Raw genomic sequence first — 16216 nt, 5'->3', positions numbered from 1 at the left:
TGGTCCTACTTTTACCTCACTAAATACACCTTACAAACATGTGTAAATATCTATGTCGGCAAAAAAAGGAATATTTTTTTGTAAATATGTTTTTCCCCGATATAGCCAGTAATTAAAGTACACGTAGTACATGCACAAAGTATACCCTTTGGTGCATGCCAGTACAATTGATACAAAGTATTGATATTAATATCATTTCAGCACAAAGAATACTTTGTGATTTAAGTTTGACTAGAAACATCAAATTTTCTTTCGCAGATTGTGAATATATTTTATAATGGATGAAGAAGGTGAACAAAAGCAATGTGTAAGTAAACAATTTGTTTTGGTGCCCATTTGCAGATAATTTACATGGATCTATTTTTTAGCTTAAAGCAAGACCATATCAATTGGAATTACTGGAATATGTGTGCAAAAGAAATGGCATTATTTATTTGCCAACTGGAGCTGGGAAAACTTTTATTGCGGTTTTGGCATTGAAACGCTTTTCGGCCCAACTAAGGGAGTGAGTATTGTTATGGTGAAATTAAATCATTTATTTATTCAGAGGAATAGCTTTAATTTTGGTAAAAATGAACTGGGTGTGGTTAATAAACTTAAAATAGTTTTCAGCATTAGGAGACAGTTCATGCAGCTTTTATCAGCGAAGTGGATCAAAGTCCTAATCTTATTTAATTTACTTTAAATTAATCTTTTACAAGTTTATTTTAATATATGTATGTATGTATGTATGTACATATGTATGTATGTATGTACATATGTATGTATGTATTTTGGGTTTCATGTAATATGACAGAGGAATTGGTCATACAGGGTTCAGATCTGTACATTAATAAATAAAAATAAATTCATGTTATTAAGACCCACTTTAAAATAATGAAGGAACAGGATGTTTTATCTATATTTCCGCTATTATGGGTCTCAAGTAGATGTAATGCTTTTGAACTATTTTCACGTACTATGTTAAAAAAATATTTATTTCTATATTTCTCCTCTACAGAACTATACAAAATGGAGGTAAAAGAGCCATTTTTATGTGTAATACGGTAGAGCTGGCACGCCAACAATTTAAGGTCTTACAAAAGACCACCAATTTGGAAATTGGCCTCTACATAGGCGAACGAGATGTTGACAATTGGACACGCCGACAATGGGAAACGGAAATTCAAAAGAAACAAGTGAGATCATTAACATTTGTAAAAAAAAAATTCCACGAAAGCAAAAGTTTTATATTTATAGGTTCTAGTTGGGACAGCTCAAATATTTCTCGACATAGTCAATCAAAATCTTATAAAAATAACCGACTTAAGCATTGTTATTATCGATGAATGCCATCATGCAACAGGTAATCATCCAATGCATGAATTCCTTAGTGCTTTTCAGTATTGTGATCAAAGTAAATTACCACGTGTTATCGGTTTAACCGGTGTCATTATAAAGGGCAATAAATTGGGACAAGTTATACAAGAGCTAAATAAACTGGAGGCCACTTTTCGGGGTAATATTGTGACGATACAAGATTTGGAACAAATGAAAAATGTTATGGTGTAAGTAATAACTAAAGTTTTTACATTATTTTATAATTGTTCGATGTATGTAAATCTACCAATGGTATAATAATTTTTTTCAGTTACTCAACAAAACCCATCGAATTAATGGTAACATTCTCAAGTCACAGTCACAGCTTTCATGCAGTGGAAAAGGTTAAACAAATCATTGCAAACTGTGTTAATGTTATAAAAAATTTCGATATTGGCATAGTGCCACAAAAAATGTCCAAAAGTCTTGCATCATTACGCGCACCAAATAAAAAAAGTAATATTACAAATTTACTAAATGATTTTATTTATCAAATGGAAGATTTCGGTTTATATACAGCATCGATAGCTATCATGTCACCGATAATCGAGTTTGAAGTTAAAAAACGTCAAGCTGAAACACTAGCCCTGCGAAATTTATATCGTTTTGTTATTCAATGCTGTGAACGTGTTCGTCATATTATTGTCAATGAGCTGAAAAGTTTATTGGACGACGATGAGACCGATTGGAATACGCTTGAAATAATCGAAAATTTCTCAACTCCCAAATTGAAATCTTTATTCGGACAATTGAAGGAGAAGTTTGCGGGAAAACAAGCTGATGATATTGCTTGTTTGCTCTTTGTAGAACGGCGTTATACCGCTAAATGTGTGTATTATGTAATAAAAAACTACATAACTCATATTCCACAATTAAAAAATGCTTTACGTCCACAATTTATGGTTGGACGACAAAGTATACTTTACAGCATTGAGAGTATATTGGATACTAAATGGAACCAGAAGGCCATAGATGAATTTCGCTGTAAACAATGTAATATTATTATCTGCTCGAATGTTCTGGAAGAAGGTATTGATGTACAAGCCTGCAATTATGTATTCGCTTTCGATCCTCTGAAAACCTTTAATTCTTACATACAAACTAAGGGTCGTGCCCGTTCTAGTAATTCATATTATACGGTTTTTATTAATGAATCAGAAAAGATGCAGACGTTACAGAAAATCAAAACGTATCGTGAAACACACGAACTAATTAAACAGTTTTTAAGTTCTCGAACTTTGGATCGTGATGACCCGAACGAAGAGGAAATCGCCAAACAGTTTGTTGAGCTTATACCACCATTTATAATACCGAGTGGTGCACGTTTGATTGCATCATCAGCTTTGGCGCTCTTACATCGTTATTGTCAGACTTTACCGTGGGATAGTTTTGGTTCTTCACAGCCTTGGTATAATAAGTTGCCACCAAATAATGATGGTAAAATAGCGGTTACTGTTTGTTTACCGCTCCAGTCTACTGTTAGAGAAGTAATTGTGGTGAGTATTTGGTGAATATTTTACAATTTCACTCTTATATTTCCTTGAATTGTTTGTTCCTTTGTTTCTTATTATTATTATTTTTTTTTTCATTTATACTTTTAGAGTGATTATTTCCCCACAACTAAAGAAGCTAAAATATCTGCTGCCTTTAAAGCATGTGTGAAACTTTACGAAAATGGTGAACTTAATCATTTACTTTTACCTTTTTCAAAAACTGAGTGCATTGCCAAAGTTTCAGATAATCTTTTTGAACATTGGAAGAAATACAATGATGATAGTAAGTAACTTCCTTTAAATTGATCCTAGTAATGACAGTTTGTAATTTAATTAAACTATGTCTGTCCATATGTCTGTATGTTTATTTAAAACAAATTTCTGAAGACCCCAGATATCTTGCGAATCCAAATATCTAATTTTTTTCAGAATATCGAGAAATTCGTTGTCGAAATTCAACAAAAGCTAATAATTTATGTTGTTGTTGTAACAGCTTAAACTATAAAATAATCTGGGGGGTTCTACATCAATGTCCAGGTCTAAAAATTGGGCTATTTCAACTGGATGCGTCTATAAATCCATTGGACAGAGTGTAGGGTTGGCCGAGCAGTTGAATATGTGGTGGGTATCATAAGGAACCTGACCACATGTAGGACATTCGTTGGAGATGGCACGGTCCATACGTGACCAGTAGGCATTGTGCCTGTTGCTCCATTCCGATCTTAGTTGTGCCAGAATTACTCTTGTTTTCCGCTGCAGGTTTTCTTCCGTGTCTGCTACGGGCGTTGAGCTACCTCCAAGTACGAAATTCATGCGGTATACTGCGACCGCGGAATTAATGGCGTCTCTATGAATGTCGTTTAAAGCTGCCGAAAACGAGGATTGATCCAGTGGATCCCGTACATATCTGCCTATGTTTTCCTCGAAGATCTTTCCTCACATGCCTCGGGGAAGTGTCCAATTGTCTAATGTTAAAATTGGGATGACTTCTCCAATGACATCCCAGGAGGAACTGTTTAGTCAACATGACATTGTGTTCCTTGACTGGGAGGACCTTCGTTTCCGATGTTCCGAGGTAATCTGAAGGCAGCCTGTTACAGTCCTTAGGGCGGCATTTTGACAGCTTTGAATGTTTCTCCACTGGGTATCACTTAGCGAAGGTGACCACACTGGAGCAGCAATCACTGACCGAACAATCATTTTATATGTAGCCAACAAGGTTTCTTCATCTATACCCCAAGTGCTGCCGGCAAGCGCTTGTTTCTACTTCGCAATTTGTGCGTGATTGCAGTCTCGTGAGCTGAGGATGTAAAGATGCTATATTTTTGGGCAGTGCACAGTCGGAATTTGGACTCCATCGACCACGAAGTCAAGGTTTGGGTTTACTTCCTTTGTCCAGGTGGTAAAAAGTGTTGTTGACGACTTCGCTGGTGATAATTGCAGGTTACGCGCAGTGAAGAACTGTTGTATTTCATGGAGAATTCATTCATTTAAATTTATGATTTTTGATGGTTTTCTTTTAATATAAATACATGTTGAAAACAAACATTTATCTAAAACTAATAAGTGCTACAGTTAATAATATCCATTCTGGAACTAGTATATAGAATATAAAAGTTTTTCCCTTTTTTTCTCCATAGTTACTCAACTTAAACAAGCAGCGGGAAAACAACTGAAACGTATATAGAATATAAAGGTTTTTCCTTTTTTTTCTCCATAGTTACTCAACTTAAACAAGCAGCGGGAAAACAACTGAAACGTACTTATGAGCGACAATGTCCCGATGAACTAAAATCTTCCTTACCACGACTAGGACAAAAAGCCTACGCTTATGCCATGGAATTTTCAACAGATTTCGAAACGAATACCTATAATGAGCACATAGTCAAGTATTTGGGGACAAAAACTACCTACGCCTTACTTCTTAATAAGAAACTACCAAAATTGGCTAAAATGCCTTTATTCATGTCACAGGGTAAATTACATGTTAAAATCTCTGAACAGCCCATCGAATGTGTTATACAGACTGAGGAACAACTCAAACAATTGCAACAATTTCATACAATGCTATTTCGAGATCTTTTACGTTTATGGAAAGAATTTCTTGTTGTCGATCGTAGAGATGAAGAAAATTCTTATCTCATTATACCACTAGATGAAATATCTACCATTGATTGGCAGTTAATAAAGAAATTTCAACATTTAAATCCATGTCGCAAGTATACTCACGCTGAACGACAGAATGCACAATACCGGCCACAAGATTATCTAAATAAGGTGGTAACCAAATGGTACACCGATCTTCAGTATGAAGATTTTGTTGTCACCAAAGTGCGTGAAGATTTAACGCCATTGAGTCAGTTCGATAATAAGCAATACGGCACCTATGCCGATTTCTATTCTTCACGCTACAGTATGGACATTACTAATAAGAAACAATTTTTATTGGAAGTCAAGAGTTTAACACAACGTCGTAACTTCTTTAATAATGCCAGCAATAAGAGTAATGAAAAGCGAAAGGAACTGAATAAAATCATTTTAATACCAGAACTTTGTCACAACTATAAATATCCAGCCGATTTATGGTTGAAAGCATTGTTTTTGCCTACAATTCTACATCGTGTCTATTATATGTTGCATGCTGAAGCGTTACGCAAACGCATTAATAAATATTTGAATTTGGATAAATACTTTAATAATTATTCACCACAGCCTTTAAAAATCGATGAGTCCTTGAAGAGAGTACTAGACGATGATGGAAATCTTGTTAAAGAAAAAGAGGTAAGTATTTTTCTTTTATTTTTTTATAAGAGTTACGATTGAATAATAGTGGAGTTAGTTACCAGAGTTACCAGAACACTTTTTGGATTGGACGGGCGGAGTATTATAATTCTTGTAGCAGTGATAATCGGTCACAGCGCAATAGGAGCCTTTTTGGGTAATTAGGTCTTTAACACACAGGAATTTTGTAGGTTGTGTGAGGACTAAGAGAAGCTAGAGACAGTAGAACACATTTTGTGTGACTGTCCTGGTGCACAAAGTCTGAGGCCGAAATGGCTAGGAAAAACATTCCATGATGATTTAGGAGATGTAGCTAGGTGTAGTATAGGCGACATTCTAGGTTTTATCAGGGGAGTGGATTGGCTATTTAGGCGCCGGACCTCGTAGAATTCCCTTCCAATACTGTCAACACTCTTTCTCTATTAGGATAGGAATTCAGTAATTTGAAACTTATCTCTCCGGCTTTTCTATCTTCTTTCTAAACTGTTTGAAATTCCATTTGATTTACGAGAAAAGCATGTAGTCGGTAAAAGGCTATTAAAGCTAAAGTTATCTACGATCACAGTTATAGTTGGACTCTGAAAAGACACTAAAAATTGAACATAATATTGATTTATAAAAAATCCTAGCTTGGAAGGTAAAATATACAAATGAATATTGCTTAATTGGACTTATAATTGATACTTTACAATCAAAGCTAAATTTAGACTGTTTAGAGATATAAAAATTGAGCTTTAACTAACTATGTATACATATAAAGAAATGCAATAGCAGCCTATTGAATCTTTCTCTACCTCCACTTTTAGCATCCTAAAAAGGTACTAGTTTCTTTGCCAACTAAAAAACAAACAACAGCAAACTATAAAGTATGTCCTCTAAATACTGAAGAAACTGCATGGAAAGATTATTTAGAACCGGTAGATTTCTCACGTAAACTCGATATGGCATATCCGATTGAAATCGATTACTATTATAAATTCATTATGAGCTTAATACCAGAAGTTGAAAATTTAAGATTAAATGAAGAAATGGAATATTCAAAATCTCAATTTGATATGCCAATCATGACTCCAGAAGTGAGTACGTCAGAAAGAGCATTTAATGATAATATAAAGCAACTTGCCATTAAGGATGCTAGTACGGCAGAAAAAATCGAAATAGAAATGTTGAAAAGAAATTTTGAACCAGATCATAGTTTAAAATCAGCCGAACAGTATGAATTCTTGGCGGCTATAACAGCAGCACGTGTAAATGATGTCTTTGATATGGAACGTTATGAACTACTAGGTGATGCTTTCTTAAAATTCTCAACCTCATTATATTTGGCCAATAAGTATACTAATTGGCATGAAGGTTTCTTAACAATCGTTAAGGGTCGCATGGTATCAAATCGTAATTTGCTGTATTGCATGAACGACTCCAATATTTGTCAAATGATTTGCTCCACTCTATTTAATCCCAATGCTAGCTGGGTTCCGCCTTTAGCTAGTCTGCCGTCGAATCTCTTAGAACTGTTAAAGAAAAAATTACCAGCTGCTTCCACCTTAAGTCCCAGCGATTTTTATAGTCTCCAATTAACCGAAGAGGAAATTTTGTCAGGAAAGTGTTCTGCTGAAAAGTTGGAACGTTTTGATCAGGCCTGCATTAAAAACCAAGAACTGGTGGCAGGCAATGTGGAAATAGATCTCGAAAACGATATGAATATCTTCATAAATAGGGATGTTATAAGAGACAAAATCGTTGCCGATACCTTGGAAGCTCTGTTAGGTGTATGTGTTAAGAATTATGGTATACATCGTAGCTTCCGTATGCTAGAATTTTTTGGCATTTGCAAAGGTGAAAGTCAAAGTTCTTTGGTAAATCTATTAGATTTAAAATTATGTGGCAGTCAATTACGGGCAAATATTTCGAAAAAAGAAATCGACGGCTTCCTGGGTGAATACAAATATTTGGAAAGAAATCTTGGCTATACATTCCGTGATCGTGCTTATTTGTTGCAGGCTTTAACACATCCCTCTTATCCCACAAATCGTTTAACCGGTTGTTATCAAGAACTGGAGTTTATTGGTGATGCCATAATCGATATGTTGATAACATGTTATATATTCGAACGCCACCAGAATATGAATCCCGGTAAAATGACTGATTTGCGTATGGCTTTAGTTAACAATATCACTTTAGGCTGTATATGTGTGCGCCATAAGTTTCATTTATTTTTACTTTCCGAAAATTCAGCCTTATTCGAAGCCATCAAAACTTTTGCCGACTTTCAGGAAAGCCAAAATTACCGTGTCACCGATCAAGTACGCATATTGATGGAAGAAAATAATGATTCCATTAATCCTTTCAATGATATTTTAAACGATTCTAATAACGAGGAAGACAATAGTGAGAATGATGATGAGGACATGGAAAGGACAGAGCACAGTGAATGGCCACATGAAAAGAAAGCCTATAATTTAGCAAAAAATGTTGATGTTCCCAAGGCTCTGGGTGATATTGTTGAAGCTCTAATAGCGGCTGTATATTTGGATTGTCGTAATTTAGATATTACTTGGCAAGTTATCTACAATTTGATGAAGTTTGAACTTGAAGAGTTCTCACGCAATGTTCCCATAGATCCGGTGCGTCAATTGGAAGAAAATAAACAAGCCAAACCGAAATACAAACCACCTGTTATAGACAATAATGATGTGATGGTCGAATGTGTCTTTAATTGTTTGGATAAATTACTTACAACGCATGGTTTTGGTTGTAATGCGAAACAAGCTAAAAAAGCAGCCGCCAAACAAGCTTTACAAATACTAGCTAAACATTCTAATTAATGCAGTTTTAAGATTTTTTTATTTATATTTTAATAAACGTTTCCCTATGCAAAAGAGTTATTAGTTATGTTTGAGAAACCAAGTCAAAATTTCCTCCAACTTCAAGTATTTATGGGCAGTTTTTTAACTTGGATTTCTTTATTACTTATGTTTGAGAAAACGCACTTAAGTGGGATTAGTTGGGCAAAATTTTCTCCAATTATAAACACTAATGTGCCTCAAACTTTAAACATGTATATCCTGGGGCACAGTGACAAGTTGGTTGTTCTTATTGTAACTGTTAGACTGTGGCCGATAGTTATTTCCTAGGAATAGAGCTGTCGCTAGATTGACAATCTTTGAACGAGTATAACTCGGATCGTTCCGCAACGAATATCCAATTGTCGTAGGAACGTTGACTAGTTGGTCATTTGGTTTACCACCCCAATTAGTAGAACATTTTCTACTACAAACAAAAGCAGTAAGCAATCATTTAAAAAGTAGTACATTCTAAAGGTATTTCCCTTTCACTACTTTGTAATTGACTTCGTATGGATGTCATGAGTTCGATTCTCACCAAAGAATCTGGCAAATGAACGTTCTACAGAACTAACTAACTAACTCAACTTTTTATTTCCTTTTTTTTTCAATTTTAAAAGTTTTGCTAGCCTATAAAGTATATATAATCTGTTTAAATCTACATGATGGATTATTCTTTAAGAAAAAAGTTTTAAAATTTTCCTATTTGTTATTTTCAAAATTTATTCATAAATATTAGAGATGTAAACAAAATTTTGTTGAACATCTATATCTATATGTATATCGAAAGAAAGACATTTCGAATATGTTTCATTTGATATACAATATTTCAAGGAATGTGTGTGCATGAGATACATACAATCTTTTAAACTTTAAGATTTAACTCATATTTTAACTAAAACTATAAAAAATCTAGAAATAAATTAAAATATAAAAATAATATTGTTATTAAAAATATACTTTGGTGAAGGGTTTATATAGATAAAATAAGGCAAAGCCGTATACATATATTATTCTTACTTGTTAGCATTAATTAAATTGTGTAAAACGCAAATACAATATTACTATTTTTATTAAAAACTTTAACCAAAACATGGTTTTATTTATTAACTATAAGCGAAAAATTAGTTCTATGAAATATTTACCATTTGAAAGGGTTTGTATTTTGAAATTTATTTTATTTATTTATCAGTAATACTAAAAGCCTATGCGGCCAACAACGTATTACATACAGTGAATCAATTAAGTAATTTGCCTATGTAAAATTTTATAAATTTTTAAGAAAAAACTTTATCTGAACAGTTGTTTAAAGAAAAATAAAGCAATTTGTTTGTTGTATTTTTCAAAGAATATTTGATATTTTAGTTTTCTACCATAAAAAGTAAAATCGTGATATTAATTAACGAGATTTTTGATAAAATGTGAACGTAATGTTAATTTTTTGGGTCAATAAAGTATTTTGCTTTTTTAGGTTTTTTGTTCATTTTTTTAATATTGTTGCATTATTTTATAAAATTTAATATTTTTATTACTCCTATATATTAGAATAACATTTTTTAGATATTTTAGTAGTGGAACGACATTTCTTGGACATTTCTTAACCCATTTATTATCCTATATACCTATAAGAATTTATCAATAATTGATTTAACATTAAATCTATCGTTTCTTTGATTAAATTTCGAAAATAATAAGTAATTTTGAATTGGATACATGATATATTAGATAATTGATTTGGACCTAGAAAAAATGTTTAGTCAGGTATAAATATATATGTATATTATAAGAAAAATAATCCGTGTTTTTGGTCATTTTGTATTGATAAACAAAAACTACAATACGGAAACTCCATCTATTTGGGGAGTATTGTGTAAATTTTATTTAGAATTGTATAATATTGATTCTTATTCTATAAATCTAACACTAAGTACCATCCTAGCCACTCTAAGTATGGGTACATCACCATATACCACAATAGAACTATTACACGCTAAAATCCTTATTTTCAACCTCATATTTTAAATGCTTTATTTTATGAATAAGATAAAGTAGGCATATTAGGATCTGGATAGTTAATCTTGATTTGGGTTCTAAATATTTATAAGTGTATGTATTAGCTGAAAAATATTGCTTTTGTTGACCTATGGGGTATGAAAACCACCTATATTTTAAAATATCTAAATTAGGTATTTTTCCTGTACTACACGACACTTTACGTTGGTTCCAAGCATTCTAAGGTCTCTTTAGAGGTAATTAAGGTCTCTTTAGAGCAATTAAAAAATAATTTGAAAAAACCAACGAATTTAACCCGAATTCTCAATATGCAAAATACTTTATTGAAGTGCAAATTATGATGGAAAATATTAAAATGCAACAACAAATGCACCAAAATTTGTATTTTAATATTTTTTTCATGGTTTTACCATTTTACACAATTTCTATTTTTAATTGGAAAACATAAATTTACTTTTTACCTGTTTTTTTTTCGAATATTATGAATAAAAAACAAAATTCTCTTAAAAAAAGGTAGGCAAAATACTTAGTTGATTCACTGTATGTATCTTAAAGTATTTTTTTACATATTATTTAACATATTTTTATATAATTCAAAATTAGTACCAAAGTATATATAAGTTATACTTTGATTAGTACAATGAAATTTATAAAACTTATAATGTTTGCTAAGTTTAAAATTTATTATAATAGAAAGTTGAATTGTACACTCCTAATTTCTCGATGTGATGTATAGAATTAGTTTAAGACTCCCTATCAGTGCTAACGCTCATTCTATTACACTTAGGGCGAGTTTTTCCGATAAAGATAATCTTCATTCTTTGGTTAAACCTGGTTTAATATATGTTTCGTGTTTTTCAGTTATCAGTAAAGTTACTTATTATCTTAGTTTAACTGAGTGTAATTGACCAATTAAACTCAAGTTATAAGTGAGGAAACACAATTAACAAAAACAATAAAACAATGATTTCGGAAGAACAAAAACGTAATATTTTAAGTAAATTGCAATTTTCTGATTTGTTTTGTTTTATTAATTATTGTTTTAAGTGTTTATTTAACATTTTTCCAAAATTTTCCATTTTACAAAAGTATTGTTTGCAAAAAACAGCTGTTCATTGTTTATGTTTTTGAGTGAAAACTTGGCATTACTAACAAAGTTAACTGAGCTTAAATCTAAAACTGAAAAACACAATCATCAGTTAAAGTCCGCCTAAATTTGTTCCGAGTTTAATATAACAGCAAGTTAAGCCTAGTTTAACTGAGTAGTAAGAAACCCGCCCTTAGGGCGGGTTTCTTACTCATCAGTTAAACTAGGCTTAAGCGATAATTTTCCATTTTACAAAAGTATTGTTTGCAAAAAACAGCTGTTCATTGTTTATGTTTTTGAGTGAAAACTTGGCAATACTAACAAAGTTAACTGAGCTTTAATCTAAAACTGAAAAACACAATTATCGGTTAAAGTTCGCCTAAATTTGTTTCGAGTTTAATCTAACAGCAAGTTAAGCCTAGTTTAACTGGAAACCCGCTCTTAAAGTAACTTTACTGATAACTGAAAAACACAAAACATATATTATAAACCAGGTTTAACCAAAGAATGAAGATTATCTTTATCAGAAAAACTCGCCCTTACTATTGTTTTAAATGTTTATTTAAAATTTTTTCGAACATTTTTCATTTTACAAAAATATATTTTTTTGGATTATTTAAATTGTTGACTGAGCTCATAAGCAAAATGCCAGCGTGTCTTACGTTGGTTTAAAGGAAATCCTCCAAGTCGACCTATATATTCATATAGGAAGCTGGAAACCTTTAAACACTTAAGTTAAATTCGAATTTTTAATGGTACTCCACCAGTAAATTCAATGAATTTTTATCTCGACCAGGGTATAAACTGTTGAGGTTTAATGGTCTCCACCAGGGTTTAAACAGTTGAGTTTTAAAGGTCTCCACCAGGGTATAAACGTTCGAGTATTCTATGGTGTCCACCAATAAAACTTAACCTCACTTGAGGTTATACGAAGTTAATGTAGACAACATATAACTTTGAACAGTTATATGAAGTAATACTCTACACCAGTGCTGGAGAGACGCGTTTAAGAAATAATCGCAAGAGTTGTTCCCCAACTCAGACCTGAATTACGACTGTTTTACAAAAATATTATTTGCAACAGCTGTTATAAATAATGAACAGCTGTTCATTGTTTATGATTTTGAGTGAAAAGTTGCCAATACTAACAAAGTTAACTGTACTATAATCCAAATCCGCTTAAATTTGTTCTGAGTTTAACCTAACAGCAAGGTAAGCCTAGTTTAACTGAGTAGTAAGAAAACCGCCCTGAATATTCAAAAACTACTTTCGAAGATTAATTTAATTTAATCCCTAAACCTTTACCTAAAGAATAAAAAACACTTGGTCTTGGGTGCAACATTATTTGTTTATTATTCTTCTTAATAATTGTATGTTCAGTTTCTACAGACTACAACGAGATTTTCATTTTTCGCTTTATTTATAGTTAATTGGTCTTATTATATACAAAGAGAAATGCCTAGAGTAAAAATAATAATAAAACGATACATTTTCTTCGCTCCTTTAAAAACCAATCAATTAAACAACTTTGCACAAATTTGAGATATAATTTAAATATTAAAAATAAATGTTTGAAAAGAGAAAATAAGTTTACAAACAAATAAGTAAAACAATATAATGGCGATTCTTTTTTGAGTTGAGGGGGGAGGCAAGGTTTAATTGCATAAAACATGGAATGAGTGTTTTAAAAAAAAAAAAAACATAAAATAAACCCAACTTTAAATTATAGGTAATCAATTTTCTTATAGGTATTAAAAGTACTTATATTACTACTAAGATGAGATTTTCAAAAAAACACTATAAATACACACAGATAAAATATAAGGATATGCCGGAGTAAAAAAAAAGAAGAGGAAAATAAAACACTAAAGATAGTGTTGTTTTAAAAGAAAAATTAAACGCGACAGCCACAATCAGGCTTATTAATACTTCGTTGTCGTGTTTGTTGTAAATTTCTTAAAGCGGCCCCACCATATTGTATACCACTGCCTATACGCTCCGGATCTAGTTCACCAGTTTCTATTTTAGCCAAAATAGTTTTTGAACATTTCAGAAATGCCTCCTCAACATTTTCACCAGTTTTTGCACTTGTTTCCAGGAATATTAATTCTGAAAAAAAGCGAAGCAAAGTTTAAAGATTGTTGTTGCTGGTATTAAGTAAATATTAAGTCAAATATGTATGTACTAACCATTTTCTTGGGCGAATGTAGATGCCTCCAAAAATGTAACATCTCTGGCTTCTTCTAAATCTTTTTTATTCCCAACCAAGAGTATTACTATGTTAGGACTTGCCAATGTTCTGGCATCATTGAGCCAATTTGTTAAAGCATTAAAAGAATCACGTGATGTAGTGTCGTAGACCAATAAAGCTCCAGCTGCCCCACGATAATATGAGCGTGTTACCGAACGGAAACGTTCCTGACCAGCAGTATCCCATATTTGCAATTTTACCGATTTACCACCGACATTGACAATACGTGAGCCAAATTCTACGCCTATGGTATGAGAGCTGTCATCTTTAACTATAGAAACAAAAAACATTTCATTATATGGTATGTACATTTTAAGTAAATCGTATTAAAAATAAATTCTATTTATGGATAGAAGGATCTAGGTATATAATTTCTTCCTCGTTATTTTCTGAAAACGTACTACTTTCCAAGTATTCTTTATAAATCAATGTTATAATTACATTTGTATTTATGATATTTTACTTATTTTCAATATTTCGGAATGAAACTATAATTACATCAACATATCCAACTCTGACCACTAAAAACATTTTGGCCAAAATTTATTTTGAATATATTAAATTTAACACCCACTTATTAGCACTTTACATATGTCTAAACACATTATTAGGTAATTTAAGAAAAATATTTAACTAAAATCAACATTTTTGTAATTCCCCCAATGAAAATTTACACAATTTTCATTGTTACAATCCCTTTCTTCTGACCTTAGACGATTTACAATAAAATCATTGAAATTTTACAACAAATACTACGGGGGAAATAGCAGTTATTACAGTTGTGTTGTATGCAACAACAACAAAGGAAAAAAACAAAACACGCAATTATTTGCAGAAAATTTAAGAAAACTTTTTTAATGTATAAAAAATTCTTTTACTTACATTTATTTTCAATAAAATGATGCAATAAACAACTTTTACCACTGCCAGCACTACCGATTATTAAAAATTTAAATAAATAATCTGAAAACCATAGAAAAAAAGTAATAAATAAACTCTGGCTGCGAACTAGTTTACAATTTGTAACAAAGAGTTTTTATTAGTTTCATTACCGTATGTTTCAGACATATTTATTTAGTCTGTTTTCTTTGCGTTTCAATTAATAGTTTTCTATTTTGTTGCTTGAGTTGTTTTTAAAACAATTATTTTGTATATTTAAATTAAAATGACATTAAAATGCAATTTCGATATTTTACTATTTTAATAGTTGTCACTAAACTATGACTAAAGTTATTGTTGTTTTCGTTTTTTTTTTTCTTCTTACTATCGTGTGCTGTCATTCGTTGCAGTGTTGATTGTTTAGAGATTTTTTTAAATTGTAGCGATTTTGAGAAACCCGTTTATAGCAGGTTTTTTTGTAGGGATCTTAGAAAAGTATTTTGGGGATATTGCTGCAATATGATAATTTGGGGATTTATCCTCCTTCATGCACATGTATCTGGCCAAATTTTTTTTGTTCAGTTGCATAGAGACTTTGAAAGCCATAATTTATGAAAGAGTTTTAATTTATTCGAAAAGAAAAAAAATGGTGAAGAAGTATAGTTTGTTTATAATAAGCGATTTCGTAGTGGTAAAGTGAATTTTCATATACAACTAGCAGAAGCATTATCCAATGAGTTAGAGAGTGAAGAAGACGCTGAAGAAATGGTTGCAAATAATGAGATTGATGACTTCCCAGGAGATGACTACGATATGGATCTAAAATTTATGCCAAACGATGCCTCAGATGTCGAAAATGATTGCGTCGTCGAAGCAGATGAAGTGTTTGATAATGGCGACGATGAAGAAATTAAAGAACAGAATGCTACCGAAGATTCTTTTCTTAATAAGGACGGTACGATATGGTTTAAAAATGTACCAATTACTGGGGTTTGTTTTCGTCGTCTCAATATCATGCGTTTTCGACCTTACCCGAAGAAACGAAAGTGTTCCAATCGAGGTGTTCAACAAATTTTTCACACCAAATATATAAATATTTCTGAAACGAATCGCCATGGAAAAGCTGTAGTCGAGACAGTTTTGACAGATTTGACCGCAACTGAATTCGTCAGCATTCTTTTGGCAGCTGGTTATTCCCACATTGTTCTAACGTTTATAACACCCAAAACTATTAGTTTACATCCAACTTAAAGTAAACCAATCGGCTTAGAATCACTATCACAGTTTAGTTTATTGAAAATTGTTAAAATCGGTTAATTATTTCACCTAGTATTTTGCATACCAGTTTTTGGCGTTCCATTTTATATGTAAAAAAATATAACTCTTAAACTCGCAAACTAGTTTTTGTTAAACTTAAGATTCTTCACAATAGAACTTTTGAACACATTTGGAGGATAAAATTTAAGTTACATTGTATATGTAACCTAATCTACGGTACCCTGGTCTGGTA

General features: G+C 31.8%; 2 protein-coding genes across 2 annotated transcripts; one reads left to right on the top strand and one right to left on the bottom strand.

Annotated features, from left to right (window-relative positions):
• Positions 1–101: 101 nt before the first annotated feature.
• LOC111680373 (endoribonuclease dcr-1) lies at positions 102–9562 on the top strand. The gene is made up of 8 exons (XM_023442007.2): positions 102–307; positions 369–505; positions 1001–1178; positions 1240–1547; positions 1631–2855; positions 2961–3135; positions 4573–5633; positions 6440–9562. The coding sequence occupies exons 1-8, from the start codon at positions 278–280 to the stop codon at positions 8456–8458; spliced, it is 5133 nt and encodes a 1710-aa protein (XP_023297775.2). The 5' UTR covers positions 102–277; the 3' UTR covers positions 8459–9562.
• A 3343-nt stretch (positions 9563–12905) lies between these two features.
• LOC111680376 (ras-related protein Rab-4B) lies at positions 12906–15092 on the bottom strand. The gene is made up of 4 exons (XM_023442012.2): positions 14880–15092; positions 14710–14790; positions 13766–14098; positions 12906–13685 (listed from the first exon to the last, which is right to left on the bottom strand). The coding sequence occupies exons 1-4, from the start codon at positions 14893–14895 to the stop codon at positions 13471–13473; spliced, it is 645 nt and encodes a 214-aa protein (XP_023297780.1). The 5' UTR covers positions 14896–15092; the 3' UTR covers positions 12906–13470.
• Between the last annotated feature and the right edge of the window lie 1124 nt (positions 15093–16216).

The sequence above is a fragment of the Lucilia cuprina genome, chromosome 6, assembly GCF_022045245.1.
Source record: "Lucilia cuprina isolate Lc7/37 chromosome 6, ASM2204524v1, whole genome shotgun sequence".
Lineage (NCBI taxonomy): Eukaryota > Metazoa > Arthropoda > Insecta > Diptera > Calliphoridae > Lucilia > Lucilia cuprina.
Note: the sequence above shows the minus strand (reverse complement) of the source record. Positions and strands in the feature narration are given on the sequence as shown.

What these genes read in the sequence shown, in the direction of transcription:
- LOC111680373 (XM_023442007.2), top strand. Translation starts at nt 278, where the DNA reads ATGGATGAAGAAGGTGAACAAAAGCAATGT. An exon ending in CGGAAATTCAAAAGAAACAA is followed by an intron (nt 1,179 to 1,239) that starts GTGAGATCATTA and finishes TTATATTTATAG; the next exon opens with GTTCTAGTTGGGACAGCTCA. An exon ending in CAAATGAAAAATGTTATGGT is followed by an intron (nt 1,548 to 1,630) that starts GTAAGTAATAAC and finishes AATTTTTTTCAG; the next exon opens with TTACTCAACAAAACCCATCG.
- LOC111680376 (XM_023442012.2), bottom strand. An exon ending in TCATTTTATTGAAAATAAAT is followed by an intron (nt 14,099 to 14,709) that starts GTAAGTAAAAGA and finishes TTGTTTCTATAG; the next exon opens with TTAAAGATGACAGCTCTCAT. An exon ending in TACATTCGCCCAAGAAAATG is followed by an intron (nt 13,686 to 13,765) that starts GTTAGTACATAC and finishes GCTTTTTTTCAG; the next exon opens with AATTAATATTCCTGGAAACA.